The following is a 23,040-nucleotide window of genomic DNA, read 5'->3' on the forward strand; positions in this document are numbered from 1 at the left end:
TCCAACACTGTTTAAGCCCCTACATTAAATTATTCACTTAGCTTCTCTGATAAAAATTTTTACAGTAGAAATCTTTGGAAAATCAGCTACTTTACGATAGACTACCTTAACGGGAATACTCCCCTCTGCCAACAGTAAACCATTTCATTATTTTATGATGGGAGGGAGCAACTCATGGACAGAAGAAACCTAACTTGAATCTCAGGCTGTGCTTAGCATTGGGAGTGGAATTCATATGGAAAACGCACCCTGCTATTAATAACACCAATGTTATCTCTTTACCTATAAGACACACCTAGTTGCATCCGACTTCCTTTTCTGTACTGGCTTAGATAAGGAAGTAGATGCTGTGTTGACTAGTTTCATCACGTTCACCTGGTGAATGTATTGAAGTAGAACTTAATGCTACATTAATGTTTTGAGCAAACAACTAAATTACTAAAATATCAGCCTTCCTGGCAATTGAATATGGTTTTAGAAACTCAAAATGGCCAATCTTATTTCCCTGAACTGAGGATATAGGTTGAAGGTAAACAATGAGAGCTGAAGGAGTCCCCTGTCTGGCATGGAGAGAAAACTACCTAGGTTAGGTTCTATGGGAAGTTAAGGATGGAAATAATCCTTCAGTTTATTGAACTGAAAATTGAGCACCCTGCTTCATATAAAGAAGCCATGCTGGATCAGACAAAAAACTCACCTCTAATATTATGTGGCTAACAGTGGCTGGCCAGATACTTTCAAGAAGCCCACAACCAGGTGTTCTTCTGCACAGTTCACAAATGGAAAAGCAGTAGTGCATATGTGTCTTTTACACAGCCTTTGTCCTGAATTTCCTGTGCATAGGAAGCAATTTACTCCAGATCAAAAGGCTTCTGCACTGCTGATGACATAATTTCTTCTCAAGAAAGCATAATAGGAGTTTCCTGTAAAAGAAAGAAATTCTAGAATATATGAACACTTCCTTCTTTCCTCTATCCCACTCTTTGTGCCTTCCATCACCTCTTCTCTGACCATTTCCTCAGTATGGTCAGTATTTTACCAGTGAGTTGAATTCCCATTTAATGCTTCAACTTTGTGGCACTCCTTTCACAATAGGGCTTTTACTTTGTATTTGATCCAGGATCAGACCTGCCCCATGCATTTTACATTCACTTTGAAATGAGGCCATGCCGCCTTCTGTCATGCACTTCGTTATTAGCAGAGCCTTCCTTTAAAAAAACTTTTGTGCATGTGCAGTAACATTGCAATGTTATTACATTGTCAAGAAGAAGAAGAAATTGGATTTATACCCTGCCCTTCACTACCTGAAGGAGTCTCAGAGTGGCTTACAATCTCCTTTCCCTTCCCCACAACAGACACCCTTTGAGGTGGGTGGGGCTGAGAGAGCTCTCCCAAAACTGCTGTTGAGCAGAACAGCACTTAGAGAGACTGACCCAAGGTCACTCCAGCAGTTGCTTGTGAAGGAGTGGGGAATCAAACCCGGTTCTCCCAGATAAGAGTCTGCACACTTAACCACTACTCCAAACTGGCTCTCTTGGATTGGTTGGAAATGGGGGAAGGCTCTGTATTGAGTTGCTGTTTTGATTCCTGCCACTAGATATGCCTTCTGAACATCCATTTAAAGTTCCACTAAAATTTTGAAGCTGTGGCTTGTCTCCATTTTGACCCATGAAATTTGTTAGCTTAGGTTCTGTGTTTATTCAGTAGTAATTCTTGCCCTGCAAGGGACTTGGAAGAATTAGGATGCTGACAAACAGCAGCATTTGCTATCGGTGAGAGCTTGAATTTTAGCCAGTGCACTGGAAAGGTTTTGTGACATTGTGATTCTCTGTTCTGTGCTTAGTCACCTTGCATGCCTAAAAATCAATAGGGATAGCATGGTTGTACCACCATTACAAGCTCCCCTAGCTGCATAAGCACTAAATGGCTGTGAAAAGTTCCAAAAGTTCCTTGAAAATGGATAATAAACACATTTCTGTTTTCACACCAAGCAAATCAATTCATAAAACGTCAGTAAAAATCCAGAATGTGTCACATTACTTCATTACCATCAAATAATGAAGGAGTGAACCATCATCCAAAATGCCATGGCAGGAACAGAAACAACACAATTGCAAGGTGGCATAATCCACCCACAGAAAAACCCATAACTGAAACGATGATTGGAAAAAAAGGAGAGGAACTTCATGAATGGACAGTTGCATGGAAAGGGCTACGTGAAACTTTCTTGCCCATTTTGTCGAGACATTATAACATTGCTGTATTATAAAGGGGCAAAAATTGAGTTGTAACTCCGATGCTACTATTTGTGTTTTAAGACAAAAAGTATTGGATGTATCATGGGAGTGGGTGGAGGGTTGTCAACCGCAAGGTGGCATCTGGTGTTTTCCTGCTATTACAATTAATCTCCAGATGACCACAAAACTACTGCTTTTGTCATGATGTTATAATATCGCTGTATTGTAATGAAATTTTTTTTGTCACAATGCAATCAATATTATGTTTTTTAAAAAATGATGGATAACAATGATGACACAAAATGGCAGCGCAGCAGGAAACAAAATTTGAATTAGGGAATTCCTCAGTGAAAAACTAAGAGTTAAGATCGAAAGGGGAAAAAAAATCAGAAACGTATTATTTAGAACACTCAGGGTAAGCGGGTGCAAAATTCGGATCTACTTCTGGGGAGGCAAAATGTTGTGCAAGCAGTTTTGCATAGTTTGATTATTTAAGAATGCCTATGTGGGAGAAGACCCTGATGCTGGGAAAGACAGAAGGCAAAAGAAGAAGGGGATGGCAAAAGATGAGATGACTGGACAGCATTACTGATGTAACAAACATGAATTTGAGCAGACTTCGGAGGATGGTGGAAGACAGGAGGGCCTGGCGTGACTTTGTTCATGGGGTCACAGACTCGACTGTGCGACTGAATAACAACAGAATGTGGGAGTTTGCTCTTGTGTGGAAATGGTATTTATCCTCACTCACCTCTTGATGGGGAGAGGGGAGAGTAGCAGAAGCTAGCGGGTCATATAACTGCTGGTGGCAGGAGTGGCACAATCAGCTTTCAGGCAGTTGGTTGCCAAGCTCTGAGCTATGCTGCTTAGACCCCAATGTTGCACAAAGTCAAAAACAAATGACCAACAGAAAGGTGATTACAGATCAAAGAATGTCATGATTTTGGACCTCTGACGGTAATTGTGTTAACTCATAGCAATAGCAGTTTTAGTCCATGGAGACTTCCAGATGCCCTGCTGTGAATAAGCTATACTTGTCATGTTTATGCTGTGGGCTGAACTCAGCATTGACCAACTTTAGGTATGCTGTTGCACTGCAGTGTATACTGACAGATGCATATGGCATGAATGGATCTACCTGTGGTAGGAGTTCAGTCCAGACAGTCTGAAAAATCAGCTGGATATAGACTGAGATGGTAATCAGACTAGGTCTTCATTTAAGAAACAGGTGGGAATATTTCTGTTTTCCCAGTTTCTGAGATGAAGACCCTTTACCGAATATATTTTTTCAGTAAAGAGCTGGAAACGTGATTAAAAAAAAAAGCAGGCATGCATAAACATGAGACCTTTGCTTAAAACAGAAAAGCAAAGAACTACTAACCTTTCCAAACCCTTGCTTGTAACGATTCCTTGTTTGGCTGTCAACAATAGCCTGGCGTTGCTATTTATGTATGCATTTACTGATTTAAGAAGTTTCCCCCATCATATTTGTTTAAATTAATATAAATGCAGCACCATATTATATTAAATGCAGTAATTAAAACACAGTGTCACAATAAAAAATACAGTCTGGTATCCTATCAGTCACAGAACCCAGAATCTTCTTCGTGGTCTCTGTGCATTCACACATATGGGTATTCCTCCGGAATGGCCCTGACCTCGGAGAGTTCAAAGCAATCTTGATCGTAGATCTGGCGCGCCTCCCCCTCGTCCCGGCGCGGAGCCACCGTTTGCGCATGCGCGGACGAGGAGGGAGGCGTCTAGCCACTCAGTTTCTTCCTTACCGCTGACCCGATCGCACCTACCTCGTTGATCTCCAACTTCCTCATTGCAATCTACCAGCGAACCTACTTCTTTCTTCAAATCTTCCAACTTCAGTCTTTCATCTTCACGGGTATCGTATAAAAAAAAAAAAAAAACCTTCCTCACTATCTTTCGGACTTTCTCCCTCACCCCCCTCCCCCCCTCCCCGCGAGCGGATGGAAGGAAGGGACAAGGTCACTTTCAAACGCTGCACGCGCTGCTCTGCCAAGATCCCATCGTCTGACGGGCACTCCCTCTGCCTTTTCTGCCTTGGGGAGACCCACCACACGGATTCCTGCGTCCACTGTAGCCAGTTCGGCAAACAGGCCCGCAAGAATCGCGCCGCGAGACTCCGGAGCCATCTAATGGAAGCCTCCCTCCGACCGCATGGCGCGCAACACCAGCATCCGCCATCTTCCCCACTCCACGTGGGAACGGCGCAGCCGGCAGCTTCCGTGGCTCAAGGTCCCTGTAAGCCTAAGTCCGGTAAACACACCACAAAGTCGGACGGCACCAAAAAGCGTCACCGCTCCGAGTCCGCCCACGTGGATACGACGAGCACCGCCAGCATAAAGAAAACCAAGTCTGTACATCGACCCTCCGACCAATCTGGGCAACTCACAAGCTCGAACCCGACCACGAGCTCGACCGCAGTAAGATCGACATCGAACCCGACCACGAGCTCCGCCTCGGCTCCCAAGACACCAACAGTGAAATCGACACCGACACCGAACATCACACCATTGGAGATTGTGCGCATCTCCTCCAAGTCGCCGTCAGTCACGAACTCCCCACCCGACCAAATACTCGAGGCCCACTCCCCTGCAAGGAGCCACCAACCACTCGACCCCAGCGCCTTCATAGACCTCTCTAAGCCGCTGGAAGCCCAATCCCTGACCAGGGAACCTTCGACTCCGAGAGTCCTTTTACCCCGGCAACCCACACCAAGAGCTCACAGCCGCCAACGCTCACGCAGTCGCCGACGCTCCCGCAGCCACCGTAGGCAACGTTCCCGCAGCCGCCGTAGGGACAGCCGTCAACGTTCCCGCAGCCGACGCAGTCACCGTTCCCACAGCCGCCGCAGGGAGAGATACTCCTACTACTCCCCGTCGAGGTCTAGATCTCGCTCTCCCCGGACCCGACGAGGGCACCGACGATCCCTCTCTCACGACCGCTACCGCTCGGATTCGAGAGGACGCCACTACCACAGCTACCACGACTCCCCTCGATACCGAGACCGCGCGGATAGACGCGATCGAACCCGACACTACGAAGCGTCCCCGCGCGCACACCACCTCGACTACGACAGGCTCGTTCAGCTCCATGACGAACGCAGTCGCCCCGACCTCGAACCGAAACTGCCTTCACCACCGGGCTCCATACACACTGCGCCCAACAAACAGCTGCCACCTGTAGAAACCCAACCAGACCTGCAGCACGGAACCGACGACGACTCCGAAGCCGAACTCTCCGAATCCGACCGCTCCTCGGGGTCGGACCTACAATCTCCGGCTTCCGACATAGCTAAGCCAGCGGACCTGTCTCCATCAGAGGGTCCGAAATCCTACCTTGACTTAGTCTCCAATATGGCGAACTCGCTGAATTTGAAGCTTAACACAGACGCACCCAGGGTCTCTGATGTCGTCTTTGACCTCGTACATGCAGACCTCCCATCAAGCTCCTCTCTTCCTATGCTTCCCGTCCTCCTAGAAACACTCAAGGAAGCCTGGGACAAGCCGGCATCGGTACCTCCAACCTCCAAAAGAGTCGAAGCCCTTTACAAGATCCACGCACCCGACGCAAAGTTCTTGTTCACCCACCCGGCTCCCAACTCCATAATAGTTCACTCCTCCTCGAAATCGAAACAGACGAGACACCCAGTACCCCCGGAAAGAGAGGGCAAGAAGCTCGATACTATAGGGCGAAAGATATATTCGCTCACTACAGCTGCAACAAAGATACAAAACTACACGGCATGCTTTTCAGCATATGCATACAATCTAACCACCTATCTCAACACCCTGATACCCTCCTTACCCGAGGAATCACGAAAACCAGCCACTAACGCCCTTCAGGAATTAGCAAGACTGAGCAAGCAGCAGATTAACACAGCTCGCCATGCTGCACAGTGCTCCTCCAAAGCCTTGGCCTCAGCTATAGCCTTACGCAGACATGCGTGGCTTAGGTCCTCGTCACTCCAACCGGATATTAAATATAAGATTGAGGACCTACCCTTCGACGGCCTTGGCCTGTTTAACGCGGCCACAGACGACATCCTCACATCAGTCGATGACGGCAGGAAACGGGCGAAACGCTTGGGGGTCTCCCAACACCAACCCCAGTTCAACAGGCAGAGGAACTGGAAGTCCACCTACCATAAGGGTACCAAGTCTCCCAGACAGCAAACCTCATGGAGACGAAAAACCCCCCAGCCCAAACTGTCATCCCAATACAGACCACGCACTCAAACTTCCAAAAAGACCGCAGCTACCTCAAAACCGTCTCTTTGACCACCCTGCCACGAGACGTCCAGTTCCCCTCCTTCAGCCAAATCCCCACTCATACACCCGTCTACAACAGTTTTACCCCGCCTGGAGAGACATAACATCGGACGCTTGGGTCCTCGCCATCATACAGAGAGGATACCTAATAGAATTCACATCCACCCCGAAACATCACAGATTTCTTACCACCCCATCGTCCGCACCTCTACAGACAGAAATCGCGTCCCTGCTAGACAGGAACGCGATAGAACCAGTCCCACCCCGATACCATCGCACCGGGTTTTATTCCCGCTACTTCCTGGTGCCGAAAAGAGATGGAGGCCTCCGCCCGATCCTCAACCTTCGCAAACTAAACCTCCACATCACCTACAAGAAATTCCGTATGATCACACTCCAGGCAATCCTTCCACTTATTCCAGAACGCTCCTGGATGGCATCCATAGATCTACAGGATGCCTACTTCCACATCACAATCAACCACCATCACAGAAGATTTCTCAGATTCGCCGTCGGGGAGCAACACTTCCAGTTCCGTTCTCTCCCATTCGGCCTATCGACGGCCCCGAGAGTCTTCACCAAATGCATGGCAGTAGTTGCCGCATCACTACGCCAACGAAGCATATCAATATACCCATATATAGACGACTGGCTGATCGTCGCCCATTCAAGGGAACAACTCCAACTGGACGTCTCCACTACCCTCTCCCTCTTGGCCACTCTCGGCCTCCAGGTCAACTTATCAAAATCCAAACTAACCCCTACTCAGAGAATTCAGTTCATAGGAGCAGACATCTCCACAGTCTCCCAGACAGCTTCTCTACCGCACGACAGAGTACTCAGCATACAGTCTCTGGCCAACACCATCATTGCCCGGCGCTCCCAGACAGCTCTCACGTTTCAGAGGATGCTAGGCCTAATGGCAGCAACCACCGCAGTCCTATGCTTCGCAAAACTTCACATGCGACCCCTGCAGATGTGGTTCGTCAGGACCTTTCATCCTCACACACAGCACCAGTCCACACTCTTGACCCTCCCATCGCACATCGTAACATCCCTCAGATGGTGGACGATGGAACATCATCTCCGCACGGGCATGCCGTTCAAACAAGCCCCTCCCTCAGTGATCGTCACCACGGACGCCTCCAGGTGGGGATGGGGAGCCCACTTAGGAACCCTCACAGTCCAAGGCCAATGGTCGGACTACGAGCGGTCCCTCCACATCAACTGCCTAGAGCTCCTGGCAGTACACAAAGCGCTGAGATCCTTTCTCCCATCGCTACGGAATCAGCACGTCCAGGTCACCTCCGACAACATCGCCACGGTCTTCTACATCAACAGGCAGGGAGGCACCGCCTCCATCAGACTCTGCAAGAGGGCCTTGGCATTGTGGCATTGGAGCATCACCCAGGGCATCTTCCTCACGGCCGTTCACCTACCAGGGAACGAGAATACCCAGGCAGATGCCCTGAGCCGCCACTCGACCAACAACCACGAGTGGTCTATCAGCACTCAATACATCCGACAAGTCTTCAGAACCTTCGGAACCCCGAGCATAGATGTATTTGCTTCACCATCAAATGCCCAGTGCACCCACTTCTACATGAGAGGTCCACCATCCCAGCTCTCCAGAGGGGATGCATTCCTCCAAACCTGGAAGGGAAAACTACATTACCTGTTTCCCCCCATCCCACTCATCACAAGAGTCCTGCAGAAAATCCAAACAGACCGCACGAACTGCATCCTCATAACCCCATGGTGGCCACGCCAACCCTGGTTCACCACCCTCCTGTCCCTGTCCAACAGGACATTCCTAATCCTCCCACAAGCACAGGACCTTCTCTCCCAACAGGACGGAAAGGTCCTACACCACAACCCGGCATCCCTCAAATTGACGGCCTGGAGAATCAGTTTTTAGAATTTCCCCCGGACGTCCGCCAAGTCCTAGTGAACTCTAGAAAACCATCCACTAGGAAAGCCTATCTACTAAAATGGAAGCGCTTCACTCACTACGCCTCTCAACACAACTTTGACCCTAACTGCGCTACCATCTCTCAGGTATTAACCTACACCTTAGCACTTTCAAGGACAGGCCTCTCATACTCCTCCCTGAAAGTACACCTCGCAGCTATCTCTGCCTTCCACCCCCACATCGGGGGAACAACTGTCTTCTCTCATCATGCCACGAAGGCATTCCTCAAGGGCATCATTCGTCTACACCCTCCAGTCAGACAACTCCTCCCAACCTGGAGCCTCTCTCTAGTGCTCAGCCAGCTCATGAAACCACCCTTTGAGCCCATGGCATCTATTCCACTGCACCTGCTATCGTGGAAAACAGCACTACTCATGGCTCTCACCACAGGCAAGAGGGCTAGCGACATCTGTGCCCTGAGGGCGGACCCACCTTACACAATCTTTCACAGTAACAGGGTGGTCCTTCGCCCCGACCCGACCTTCCTACCAAAGGTCGTTTCTCCATTCCACCTAGGGAAACAGTCAGTCATACCAGCCTTTTTCCAGCACCCCTCGGACGCAGGCCAGAGGGCTCTCCACAACTTGGACGCGCGCAGAGCACTAGCTTTCTACATAGACAGAACTCGAGAATTCCGTAAGGATCCGAGACTCTTTGTTACCTACGCCACCCATAATAAGGGCAGCAAAATATCTACTCAGAGGCTCTCTAAGTGGCTCGTTGCCACCATAGAACTCTGCTACCAACTGGCGAAACAACCAGTCCCGCAACACATACGAGCTCATTCTACCAGAGCCGTCGCCACCTCGTCAGCCTTCACGAAGGGCATCCCTATAGAGGACATCTGCGATGCCGCGGTCTGGTCCTCCACGTCTACCTTCGCCTCGCACTACGCTCTTGACGTTCGTGCCCGGCGTGATGCCTCCTTCGGACAGGCTGTACTTCGCTCCATCTTCGACTGACCACCGTAAGTACCACTCTCATTACATTCTGGTCTAACCTTGCATACTTTTTACAGATCCAGCACCCGCCTCCGAAGGGATAGCTCGCTAATCACCCATATGTGTGAATGCACAGAGACCACGAAGAAGATGGACAGGTTTCTTACCTGTAACTGGTGATCTTCGAGTGGTCATCTGTGCAATCACACAGACCCACCCAGCCTTCCCCGCTGCTGGACACTTACCTAGCACGTCTTCCACCTGTCCGGTGGCGGGAAGAAACTGAGTGGCCTCCCTCCTCGTCCGCGCATGCGCAAACGGTGGCTCCGCCCCGGGACGAGGGGGAGGCGCGCCAGATCTACGATCAAGATTGCTTTGAACTCTCCGAGGTCAGGGCCATTCCGGAGGAATACCCATATGTGTGATTGCACAGATGACCACTCGAAGATCACCAGTTACAGGTAAGAAACCTGTCCTTATTAAACTATATGCTATAATTTCTTATTTGCTTTTACTAACATTTTTTGTCAAAATAATTAGGTCATTTTTATGGGAGAAAGATCTATTCTATAGACAGGCAGCAACGTTTGCTGGTGATATCTTTCTACACACACACCCCTCCACTAAAAAAGAAAAAAAAGTGACTGCATTTTGAGGGTGGATGAGGTGCCTGGCTGCAACTTGATATTTAGCAGAAAGCTTAGATAACCTTTGCTTGACTCCCTGCTCCTATGTGCATATGTTCGCATTAACAATGCATGTGCAAGCTCCCCTCTCCCAAATGTTTCAGTGCTCCAGTCTGATTTGTATTTTGCAAATCATACTGGTTTATAGTCAGTCTGTTTCACTTGTATCTTATGAATGTTGTACTGATAGAAAATCTTCTACATCTGTAGTTTGTTGTATCCGTTCTGCTGATATCTACCTGGTGGATAAACAGACCTTAGTTATATGCCCACAAGTACTTTGATGTGGTTAAAAAGAAGCATATCAGCCAAACAAGACTGCCTCCAAGAAAAACTTTAAGAATGTGTCTGCCTCAGCTCTAGCTGCGTAGAGAGAGTAAAATGAGACACATCCTGGTAGAAATGTAGTGACAGCAAAACCTCGAATTGAAATATAGTCTCACTTTCCTTTGAAGAAAGCAATTTAGCCTTGATTGACCCCAGGCATCCTTCATTCTCCCTACAGGAAAGCAAAATACCTCATTTTCAAAATCAGCCAAGTACAGGGCAGTAAATGGTCAACGAAGTGCTAAAGTCATAGTGTTTTGTTTTGTTTTTAATAAACATCTCTTACCGATGAGGAAGCTTTTCTGTCTGAGGGCTCTTTCTCATCCTGCACTGATCATAGCAGGTCACATTACTAGCCCGTGTCAGCTGAAAAGCAAAAAATCATTTTATGTCATTGTTTGGAATGGAGGATGCTTTTCTGATTTTAATACCTGCAAAATCTGTGTGGGGATCTCACCTGTCCCCCAAGTCAGTTGGGGCACTAAAAATATAGAGTTGGATGTAGAATAATGTTTCCTGAAGTGCAAAGGACTAATGACCATGGAGTGTAATTTTCCCACATTCCTCTCCCAGGAACAGTATTTCAGCTTGTCTTATGAACAGTTGGCTGTCTTATCCTTCTTTGAGTCATGTACCAGTCCCATGATGCCAGGATTTGAATGTACAAAGCTATAGTAACACCTAGTTATTATTTTATTGGATTGATATGTCACTCTATATTTTATTATGCCAGTAAAGGTGTGTGGTATGTTACGGTATTTTATAGGATTTTCAGTCTTCACCCACCTCACTGAGTGTCTGTTGTGGGGGGAGAAGATATAGGAAATTGTAAGCTGCTCTGAGTATCTGATTCAGAGAGAGGGGTGGGGTATAAATCTGCAATTCTTCTTCTCGCCCCTGCACAGCAGGGCTCAGGATGCATAACAACCAGTAAAAGCAATAACTATGAACAATAATTATAAATTAGTTATTAAAACAATTTCCATCATACTATTAATACCAAATAGTTGGCACCTGAAGCACATTTTGATATTTCTGATCCAAGGGATGACTATCCCTCATGTGTGACTGAGGATGATAGCCTGATGTTAAAGGCAGAATAGGAAGCCAGGGATAGCCATCAGAATAAAATCTGGGTCATGTTAGTTCATTCCTTCATTTCATTTATAACAGATTTGGTATCAGCCAATGGGTCAAGTTAGTTCAAACCCCATCATGTGAGATTTCTATCACAAACAATCCTGACTGTAAAGAGATCATCACAGGGAACATTTCCAGCTGCCTTGAGAGAGGTAGGTGGGAAAATTATTCTCCAAGGTGGGGAAGTCCTTTCACCCTCAGAAATGTTAATTTGGATCCTAGCCCTAAAACTGAGACTTGGGTTTCCTCTCTTGTCACCAGTGCCTGCTATTATCATTTGGCATCTGAAATCACTCCACTGTCCAAGGACAGATGGACTCACATTCTAGCTGTATCTGAAGAAGTGAGCAGTGACTCATGAAAACTCAAGTCTTACCACAAATTTTATTTGTTAAGCTATTACTGGACTCTTGCTCCTTTCCAGTAATAAAGATTGCAAGCTGTTTTGTTAGGTTTCTACCCTGCACTTCATCTGTTAGAACTGGAGAAGGAATCTCTCCAAGTGAAATAATGTGTTGATTTCAGAATGGGTGAAATCCACTCAATGCTAGTGATGGTAGTGAAACAGTTAAAAAAGCAAAGGGAGTTAATGTGAAGAAAGGAAGCCAGGGAGGTGGGAGAGGAGAGAGGGAGACACGTTGAACTGGAATGTATGGAACCACAAATGTATTTTAAATACTTAGCCTTCTACTTCCAGTCATTAAACACTGGAATCCAATCCAAGTGCTGTACTTTGTAATCAGGGTCATTTCGAAAGAAAAAATTCCAGACAGGCACAGAGAAATCTAATATTTTTTTTTTTAAAAAAAAACTCTTTTCAGAATAAGCAAAAATTATTTCCTCTTAATTTCCTTTTCCTGTTATCACAAGGCATCTCTTTCTCATATCCTCTTCCTTTCTTTTATGTGTGTGTTTAAGAACATAAGAGAAGCCATGTTGAATCAGGCCAGTGGTCCATCCAGTCCAACACTCTGTGTCACACAGTGGCCAAAAAAACAAAACAAAAACCAGGTGCCATCAGGAGGTTCACAAGTGGGTCTAGAAGCCTTCCATTTTGCCACCCCCCAAGCACCAAGAATACAGAGCATCACTGCCCAGACAGTTCCAATAATATACTGTAGCTAATAGCCACTGAGGGACCTCTGCTCCATATTTTTATCCAATCCCCTCTTGAAACTGGCTATGCTTGTAGCCGCCACTACCTCCTGTGGCAGTGAATTCCACATGTTAATCACCCTTTGGGTGAAGAAGTACTTCCTTTTATCTGTTTTAACCCAACTGCTTGGCAATTTAATTGAATGCCCACGAGTTCTTGTATTGTGAGAAAGGGAGAAAAGGACTTCTTTCTCTGCTTTCTCCATCCCATGCATAATCTTGTAAACCTCTATCATGTCACCCTGCATTCGATGTTTCTCCAAGCTAAAGAGCCCCAAGCGTTTTAATCTTTCTTCATTGGGAAAGTGTTCCAAACCTTTAATCATTCTAGTTGCCCTTTTCTGGACTTTTCCCAATGCTACACAGTATTCCAAATGAGACCGCACCATCGATTTATACAGGGGCATTATGATACTGGCTAATTTGTTTTCAGTTCCCTTCCCAATTATTCCCAGCATGGTGTTGGCCTTTTTATTGCAATCGCACACTGTCTTGACATTTTCAGTGTGTTATCTACCACGACCCCAAGATCTCTCTCTTGGTCAGTCTCTGCCAGTTCATGCCCCATCAACTTGTATTTGTAGCTGGGATTCTTGACCCCAATGTGTATTACTTTGCACTTGGCACTTGTGTGTGATCAGGTTTCAAAGTAAGCAACAATCCCTCCCTCCCTCTCTGAAGAAGTACACATGTGCAGAAAAGCTTATACCTTGAAAAAAATTGTTGGTTTTAAGGTGCCACCAGACTCACTCTTTCTCTCTCTCTCTCCCTTCCTATCTTTGTCAGGAGGTGGGGGGAGGAGACTTCAGCCAATGGAGGGAAGGAGACTTGGCTTTGTATCTCCGCCCTGGACTGAAGGAGATGGGCAAAAGTGAGTAGTGATGCAATGGTAGCAGCTGCCCCAGGAAAAGAATCAGGAGAGAGCCAGTTGCTTGGGGGCCAGATATGAACCCTCAGTAGGCTCGTTTCAACCCACAGGTTGTATGTTTGACACCCATGCTCTAGGATTTACCCATAACTCTGGTTTATGGGTGAATCCTAGAGCATCACCCCAGTGTGGTAATGTCACTTTCAAGTTAGCACTGGGAGTGATGTCATGGCATTAATGTGACAAAGGTTTCCCCTTTCTGATTTTGTTCATGCTCAGGCCTGTAGATGTGGGGGGCAGGAGGGGACAGGCCGCTCTGTTTAATCCCCCCTTCCCTCTGTAGGGCCCCTCCGTTGTACCCGAGGGAAAGGGAGGGAGAGAGAGAAACAGCATGAGAGAGTGACAGAGCAAGAGAGAGCGCAACTGCAAGGGGGACAGGGAGAAAGCAGCAGAGAGAGAGAAACAGGGAGCGAGAGGCAGAGAGAGAGAAAGTGAGTGTGAGAGAGAGAGGGCTGGCCACTGGAGGGAAGAAGCAGCCAAGCCCTGTGGCCCCCTCAACAATTTTTTTTAATCTCCTGGGCCACTCCACCCAAAATTTTCTGGCTGTGGAGCTGTTCATGCTACCAAGCAGCAATGGGAGTGGGAGAGCCTTGGGGTCAGAAGGGCCATCCTAATCGATTATGTTTTGTAAACCTGCCTGTTACTGGGGGTGCTCCACAATAATCTGCTCTATAATGCAGTCCACTCTGAAGCTAAAACTATAGGATCTGTCAATTTCACTAACAGGTTTCCTGGAGAAAAATCAGGACATCAGATTTTTTGGGGTGGCAGGTTGTTATAAATTTAATGTTATAAGTTTATGAAAATATATCTTAACAGCATTCTCTTCCAGGACTTGTATACAAACTTGCATGCAAACAAACAACAACCAATCCATGGCACAAAAAAAGGTTGAGAACTCTTGTTCTGTCTCTTCAATTAAAAATTTCCCATTCGTGTTTTGGTTTCTGTATAGAGCCATATTCACATCCAGTAGCACCTTTTCCCCAGGGCACAGAACTTCAAGATCTCTTCTTCAGATACAAGGCAAGCTGTGACTCTTGAAAGCTTATACCCTGGAAATTCTTGCTCTTCTTTCAGATACGACTGGACTCAAACCTTGCTCTTCTACTGCAGACCATCATGGCTGTCCACCTGAAACTGTGCAGAGCCATAACAGCTAAAAACCTACTTTGTATAAGAAATTAGTAGATTTTGCATTTCAAATCATAGAGTGTTCACAGTTCTCATTCTAAGGATTTTCATCCACATCCTGGGAAACCTGTTCTTATAGGGCTCAGAATGCATCTTATACTGTCATCAGTGGGCACATGAATCCACATGAATGTATATATCTAAAACAGTAGCAGAGCCTTCTGCAAAAAAAAAAAATTGTGACCTCATAACTTTTGTGTAGTTTCAGTGTTTGGGTCATTGTGATGACTGAAAATAAAAGCAACCACTGAAAAATTTAATTTGGACTCATTATTGAGGAGTACAGAGGGGGTTTTTCCGCCTCCTGGCTGATTAGGAATGTTAAGTTTTTAAAGAGTTGGTATTTATTAATCTTATTTTTAGACTGTTGTGCCAGATTTTTGAGGATAATACACCAGGTTAAAGGAGCAGTGTGTGGTCAGTAAGGAAGGGAGGAGTCTTCCAGAAACGTTGACACAACCTTCCACTCATAAGATTTCTCTTTGTTTTAACATATTCAGAAAACATTTCCAAACTCTTTTGCTCCATATGTGCCTGTCTATTAAGATGCTTGGAGAAGTACAGTAATGTGTGGGAGATAGGTGAACTCTGCCAATAACCACACGATGCTTCATTGAAATAACCTCTCTAGCTGTAATGAGGCAGCATTTTTCTGTAGGTGGGTGGTCTGTAGGTGGACCCAGAACATTTATTCATTTGTTTTGTAAAGTACAGATAGTTCAAGTGGGAATTGCTGGAATACCAGACTTTGGTCCTATTCTAGCTTTGACTTAATTCTCTCATTCCACTCAGGAATCTTCATTAGAGTTCAACAGAGTGAGGTCTTTTTCACCCTTTAAATTACCTGCCTTTAATCATAGCTTCTTTCTTGATTTGTTAGCCAGTGTACTCCAAGGTACATCCTATCTTGTTGATCAGAATGCTAGTGAAGAGAAATAAAGAGTGGGTATTGTGTTCACTACCCAGCTTTCTGGGGGGGAAAGTGTAGATGGCTGGGGAAGGCAATGGCAAACCACCCCGTAAAAAGTCTGCCGTGAAAACGTTGTGAAAGCAGTGTCACCCCAGAGTCGAAAATGACTAGTGCTTGCACCTTTACCTTTTTATTGTGTTCACCCAAAATATTTTTTTCTTTTGTAGATGGAGCTCCTGGATAAATTCCCTATTGAAGGAGGCCAGAAAGATCCTAAGCAGAGAATCATCCCGTTTCTTCCAGGTAACAACCTAATGATGCCTTTGAACATTGTAACAAACAGATCACTCAGGTAACTGATAGGGCTTTGCACAGATGTAAGATTTCCCTCTGGCTCTAGGACCAGCTTTGGCAGACTGAACCTTTAAGTTCCTAGTGGGTAAAAAAGTGGGATATAAATGAAACAATATAAATAAAATAAGCTAGTACCAGAATAGGTCACAGGCAATAGAAGTGGTAGATACTAGCTTGGGGGGGGGGGGGGTCAGGCTCTTCCAGGATGTGACTTCTGACAGGTCAGCTCAGCTAATGGCCTCAGATGTTGCAGGAGAGGGGTGTTAAGTTTCTCTCTCCAGTCAGTCACTCATTTGAGAGTCACACACTCATCCTCTTTGGCCAGCCTGGAGTCTCTTCCATAAATCAGCACCCAATGGGGAACTCACACCCCTGAGCCCTCCAATCCTGTCCTTCCCTCATAAGAGCTCATTAGGTACCCCTGGCTTGTGCCCAGTCAGGTGCTTTCCTCATGGCTCCTCCCCTCTGTTTTGCCTTCAGTGTGGACTTTTGCCATGGGGCCATTTGGCCCCACCTTCTCCTGCAGCAACCATTCTTCCCTGCCTTGGCTCAGGCCAGCATGAATACTGCCCCCAACTTGGTGTGGGGTAGAGCTGATGGACTCAAGATGAGTGCCTCCGGGCTCATCATCCCCTCAGTCTCTGTCATCCATTCAGCCAGCTCACAATTTTTCACGTCCTCTGTAGTCCCAGCTCCTGTGGCAGCCGAAGAGCTTCGTGACACAACCAGAGATGGTAAGTTTCTGGGCAAGAAGGCCAGGGGCAGAGGTGCTGACTCTGGACAATATGGTGGAAACCTTTTAAAATTTGTTTCTCATGCATCTCTCAAAGGCACAGAATCCTGTGCCTGGAGAAATAATAGCAGAGCCCAGAAAGTCCACTTTGTATTTTACTGGCATATAGCCAAGGGCTAAGACCTATTCAATATCTGCTGAACTTGAACTGAGATAAATGGTTAGATTTATTTTTTTCATGAGTGGGGTGGGGAAATCTAATGCCCAAAATGATTAACATAAAAATGATTGTAAATAAACATTCTGCAAAAGGCACTTCTAAACTGCATTTTAAGCTTTTTAGTCAGCCTTCTTTTTAGCCATCCTTATACAAAAGTCTCTTGCAGTTAATGGATCTTGTTCAAAAAATCAGAGCATTAAAATCAGCCAGTCCAGTCAGAACTAAAGAGCAGAGAGACCACACACATAACCTCAGTAGGCACTTCTGTTTATTTTATTTATTTAAGATTTTTTAATCCTGTCATTCCATGTTGTTCAGGACAGTTTAGAAATCACAATTTAAAACATCAGTTTTAAATATACACAATGTTTTATAACCCCAACATAATCCCCAAAAGATGCCTGTACTATGTCCCTTCAAAAGATGTAGCATATAAAATCGGTTTGCAGCGCCTCCTGGAAATTTTTGAAGTCAGCTCCCTTCTCACTTCTCAGAGACCTCTCCCCCCATGCCACAAAGTGGGACCTACAATGGAAATGCCAGGCTAGTGGAGAACAGCCCCTTCAGTGGGGGAGCAACCAGCCAGTAGGTGGCATCTGAAGGACAGCAGTTGTATACAGCGATACATGAGAGGAGACAGTCCTTTAGATATGTTGCCTTTAGGCCATTATGGGCTTTAAAGCAGCACCTTGAATTGGGTTTGGGGATAGGCAAGATATGTTCTCATCGGCTAGCCTCTGACTATAATCAAGCAAGCTGCTGTGTAATCAAACTGTTTCCAGATTGTCTTCAAGGGCAGCCCAACAGACAGCATGTTACAGTTATTCAACTACTTGTGGATCATTCTGCCATGTTCCTTTATACAGACTGTTCTGGAAAATGTCTTCACTGCATGTCAGACATCATCAAACAGTACTAAGTTAACTGACCTCTTTAATTAGAAAACTCTCTGTATTGTTACAGCCAAAGCTTTCTGTTTGTGAACCATATGCTTGGTAATAACCGTGAGCAGAAAACCAAGTGACGAGACTTTAGGTTGAAATCTGGTCTCTGTTAAAGGCATCAGGCTCTTTTCTTGTGGAAGAAGGTTGGGCAGGTTGGATCCACGCTTTACAAGCAATCTGTATGCTTCATTCTGAGAGACACTCTTTGGGTGAATGTGATAAAACTTTTACTTGTAAGAAATCAGTACAGCGTGGATGACACGCAGAAATCTTTCAGTGTTTGTGTGCAAGCATTTGGGAAACTTGATGAAGGCAGTTCCCACAAGGATACAAAAGTGTTGTCTGTGTGTCGATAGACAGGCAGACAGACAGATAATTCTTGCTTTACTTATTTGCAGAAAAAGAACACTGGTTTGCAAGCACCAGTTGTGTTTGTTATGTGAAGTGTGGGCTGCTCAGACAGAGCCTCCCAGCATACTGGCAGTTTATACTTATTTATTTAAATAAGTTCTCTCCGTGTTTGCTTTTTTGCTATGCTGCCTGGAGCAGTGTTAAATTGGAAGAAGGCTAAACCTGGGAGGAGGGCTGATTTTATTCTGCTCTATTTGTTGTGACTGTCCTACAGACTACTTACCCATTGGTTCCTTCATGCGTTGCTTTGTTGAGATTGAGCTTCATGCCTTAAGCAGTGCTTTCCCTATTTATGCAAGTTAATTAGTTGCTTTGAAAGTGTGCTGTGTATCTTTAAAGATGTATTTTCACTAAGTTTTGATATATGTACACATGTTTTTTCTGGCTTCAAACTGAAGGCAACCTCTCTTCCTACATATACACACAAATAAAAGACCAACTAGAGTTGCAACATCCAATTCAATAAATATCTGGGGACTTTGGGGGTGGAGTCAGGAGCAAGGTTGTGGCAAGCATAATTGAACTCTGAAGGGAGTTCCGGCCATCACATGGGACCACACACCTTTTAAATGCCTTCCCTCCATTGGAAATATTGAAGGATAGGGTCACCTTTGGGGGGGGGCTCATAGATTTGGATCCCCTGGTCCAGTGGTTTTGAAACTTGGAGGGTGTTTTGAAGAGAGGCATCAGATGCTATGCTGCAAATTTGATGCCTCTACCTCAACCCCCCCCCCCCCCAGGTCCCCAGACACTTTTAGATCAATTCTCCATTATACTCTATGGGAATCGGTCTCCATAGGGTATAATGGAGTGCCCAGTGGATATTTCCCCCCCCCCGCTTTCTGATGACCTTGAAGTGGGGGGAGGGCCTCCAAACCAGGGTATCCCCTGCCCCCACCTGGGGATTGGCAACCCTAAGACCAACAGAGACTCACAGGAGAATCTAATGTCCATATTACCTCTATTCCTCCTTCTTCCCCACCCCCGGCAGTGCCTGCAGCATCTCCATTTCTTTTTCTTTCACCCACATACCTACCTACTTATCTACCTACCTACTTTTCTCTGTTTCTTTCTCTGCTGGCTTCCTTGTTCACCTCCCCATCTTTCTCTGCTACCCTTGCCCATCTTCAGTTTTTCCTGTTTGCTTTTTCTCCCCCTTTATTCATCCCCCCCCTTTTCTCCATCCTATATTTTACCTTTTCTAGTCTGTGTCTCTTTGCCCTCCCAGCACTAACCAAGGCTTGGAATCCTCAGCAATGTTGGTTAGGGTTGTTTTTCAAATCTCGAAATGGCCACCAAGATTTCACAACATAGTCTTTGCAAGATCTCAGTGACATTCTTTGTGTAAAGCAACAGACATAGCATCTATGGTTCTGGTTTCTTGTATATCCCTCCTTTTTTTCCATTTCATATTTTCCTGCAAATATGGGGCTTTCCCCAGGTTTGCAGAACAATGCCCTTTGTCTATCCCTGACCCTGTTGGGTAGATTTTTTGATCAACACTCTGTTGCCCAGATCTGAATTAGATATAATGATAATAGCATGCATGTGTGTTTTCCCAATGGGTTCCTAAATTTAATATCAATATGATGTTTCCAGTTTAGCAGACTCCCAGGGCAAGGTGGAAGGCATATGATGTAGCAACTATACTGAATTTAAGCATGTTTGTTTCTGGTTTGTGGAATACATTTGGAACATATAGGAACCCTATTTGTACCATTTTGAATTCCATGATAAAAAGCAGGCAGTATCTAAATATAATGAAGTGAAATAAAACTGCATTGTAAAGGGCCAGTATGGTGTAAGATTAGAGTGTCTGAGTAGAATCTGGAAGACCCTACTGCCATCGGAGCTTGCTGGCAAACCTTTGTCCAGTTACTCTGTCTCAGTACTTTTGTTCTGAGGATAAAATGGAGGATGGGGAAAATGATGTTGTAAGCTTCTCTGAATCCCTCCCCACTGGGGACAAAAACAAGGAATGAATGAATGAATAAAATAAGAACAACAGATTATTTTTCAAGTAACAATATTGACCTGAAATATGAGCTCAACAGCCTAAAACCAATCATTTTTTTATGTTGATGTTTTAGTGTTCACATCTTTTCCACTTGCATTCTGTTTGAAGCCTTGCAATAATAGTACAGCAATTGTTGCAGTACCAGCCCTTGGTTTTGCAAAAAGAGAGCACTTCCTTCTCAATATAACTGCTTTTATTCCTTTTCCTGTTAGTCTAAGCCATAATGTGTATTAAAATATGCAAACAAGTATGCTTAAAACAAATACAAATACAGAATTACAAGCAGAAGAACTGGAAGGTCTTGCAGGACCACCTCATTTTCCCTCCCCCACCATTTTACATTTTCCTTCCCTGAAAACCCCTATAGCCTTTCCCTTTTTCCTTCTTTCCTCCTACCCTCCAGCTGGCCTACCTTTATCTGCCCCCCCCCCCCCCAGTCTTCAGCTTTCCCTCCTTCCCTCCTCTGACAGCTTCTGCCTGGGAGTCTGGCCCAGTTACAGTGCCAACCTAGTTGGTGGGGAACCTACAAGAACTTGGGGTGGGGCACCTTACTTCCCCTATATCCCCCTCCTCATGCAAATACACTCTTCCTGACAGTTCCCATATCCTCTTCCCTTTCCTTGTTTCCTTCTACCCTTTGGTGTAGTGGTTAAGTGCGCAGACTCTTATCTGGGAGAACTGGGCTTGATTCCCCACTCCTCCACTTGCAGTTCTGCAATGGCCATGGGTCAGCCATAGCTCTCATAGGACAGCTCTCATAGCTTGGAAGGACAGCTGTTGCAAGAGCACTCTCAGCCACACCTACCTCACTGTTGTGTGTGGGGGGGGAAGGTAAAGGAGATTGTGACTGCTCTGAGACTCTGAGATGCAGAATATAGGGCAGGATATAAATCCAATATCATCTTCTTCTTTCGACCCACCAATCAACCTGGCTTTTTTCTACCTCCCATTCACAGCTATCTATAGCTATATTTACTTCATTTATACACCACCTTTTCCCTCAGCTAGGACCCTAAAACAGCTTATATCCTTCTCATCCCCTCCATTTTATCCTCAGAATGATGCTGTGAGGTGAGTTAGGCTGAGCATGTGCCATTGGCCCAAGGTTATCCTTGAGCTCTGTGGAACGTGCTGATTTGAACTTGGGTGTCCCAGACCCTAACCTAAAAATTTTAATTTTGGTACCACACTGGCTTTAGTGGGGTTGCTGCTGCTGAACAGTAGGAAGCAGGTTGACCTAGGTAAGTCTTGCAAGTTGAATGATCTCAAGTTGTGTAGTGTATCGTCACAACGATACACCGGAACAACGCAATAGCACACAACCAAGCTATACGCACCCATGCGCAGAGGCGACTGGGCTGTCCCAGGCACCCAGCACAGGGCGCGAGAGCCCCCGCCAATCACCAGCTGTGGCGGGAAGTTTAACAGGTCAGGATTGGGCTGACCTGTCCAGAAGGCTGGACCGGGGATTGTACATAAGCGGGACCCGGCCCGCGTGTTCCTTCTTCTTGTAACGTGCCTCCATTAAAGCATGTTGCCCTACCAACGTCTCCTGTCTCAGTACGTTACAGTGGCGACGAAGGTGGGATTTTAGCCACGTCGGCTACATAGGAGACAGGGCAACCCACAGGCCACGACCGCCGCCGCCATCAGCATGGTTCAACAGAGTGGAACCACCGGTCACATCGAGCCATTCAACCCCGCGAATCCCGAGGCCTGGGAGTCCTACTCGGAGTGGGTAAAATGCTACCTGAGGGCCAACAAGATCACCGAGGACAGCATGAAACGGGACGTTCTCCTGAGCGTCTGCGGGGCGGCCACCTTCGAGATCGCCAAGGGTCTCTCGGCCCCCGCCCGCCTCACGGAGAAGTCCTACGCGGACATCACCAGACTCCTCACTGGCCATTTCTTGCCACAGCCTTCACGGGTGGCCCGCCGGTTCCTTTTCCACAGAAGGGACCAGGCTGCAGGGGAATCGGCTGCCGACTACTTGGCAGCCCTACGCAGGATCGCAGGGAACTGCAACTTTCCTCAGCTAGAGGAGACCCTGGCCGATCACTTCACATGGGGCCTCTGCGACGAGAGGCTCCAGCAGAAGCTCTTCGCCAAGGAAGAGCTCACCCTCCAGAACGCCTTCAGTGAGGCCGTGGCGTTCGAGAGGACCGCGAGGACTTTTCCCAAGGCCCGGACCGACGCCGTCCACCACGAGGAGCTGGACCATGACCGCCCGGAAGAGGGAGAAGCCTACCAGCTGCGCCGCCCAGCCGGGCCACCCAACCGAGCACCCCAGCGCCCCCGAGCGCCCGAACGATCCCCAGCGTCGGAGAGGCTTCCCACCACCAAGTGCGCCAGCTGCGGCGACCCCCACGACAGAAGAGACTGCCAGTACCGGACCTGGGACTGCCGGAGCTGCAGGAAGACCGGCCACATCGCGAGGGCCTGCCGGACCAGGCCTGGCCGTCAGAGGCCGGCCACCCACCAAGAGTCGGCAGAGTTCCACTCCACAGCCTCCACGACCTTGCAGGTACTGAACTTGCCCCTGAGCGACCCTAACAAAATTAAAATGG

The 23,040-nt window shown here is 46.6% G+C and overlaps 1 protein-coding gene across 3 annotated transcripts in view; it reads left to right on the forward strand.

Moving 5' to 3' along the window:
- The window catches only part of SH3PXD2A (SH3 and PX domains 2A), a 378,650-nt gene that overhangs the window by 100,224 nt on the left and 255,386 nt on the right, over positions 1-23,040 (forward strand). For all 3 annotated transcript variants that reach the window (XM_060241731.1, XM_060241733.1, XM_060241732.1), the window contains exon 3: positions 16,022-16,097. In XM_060241731.1, coding sequence (XP_060097714.1) covers positions 16,022-16,097 — 76 coding nt within the window. The remainder of the gene's footprint in view (positions 1-16,021; positions 16,098-23,040) is intronic.

The sequence above is a fragment of the Heteronotia binoei genome, chromosome 6 (assembly GCF_032191835.1).
Source record: "Heteronotia binoei isolate CCM8104 ecotype False Entrance Well chromosome 6, APGP_CSIRO_Hbin_v1, whole genome shotgun sequence".
Lineage (NCBI taxonomy): Eukaryota > Metazoa > Chordata > Lepidosauria > Squamata > Gekkonidae > Heteronotia > Heteronotia binoei.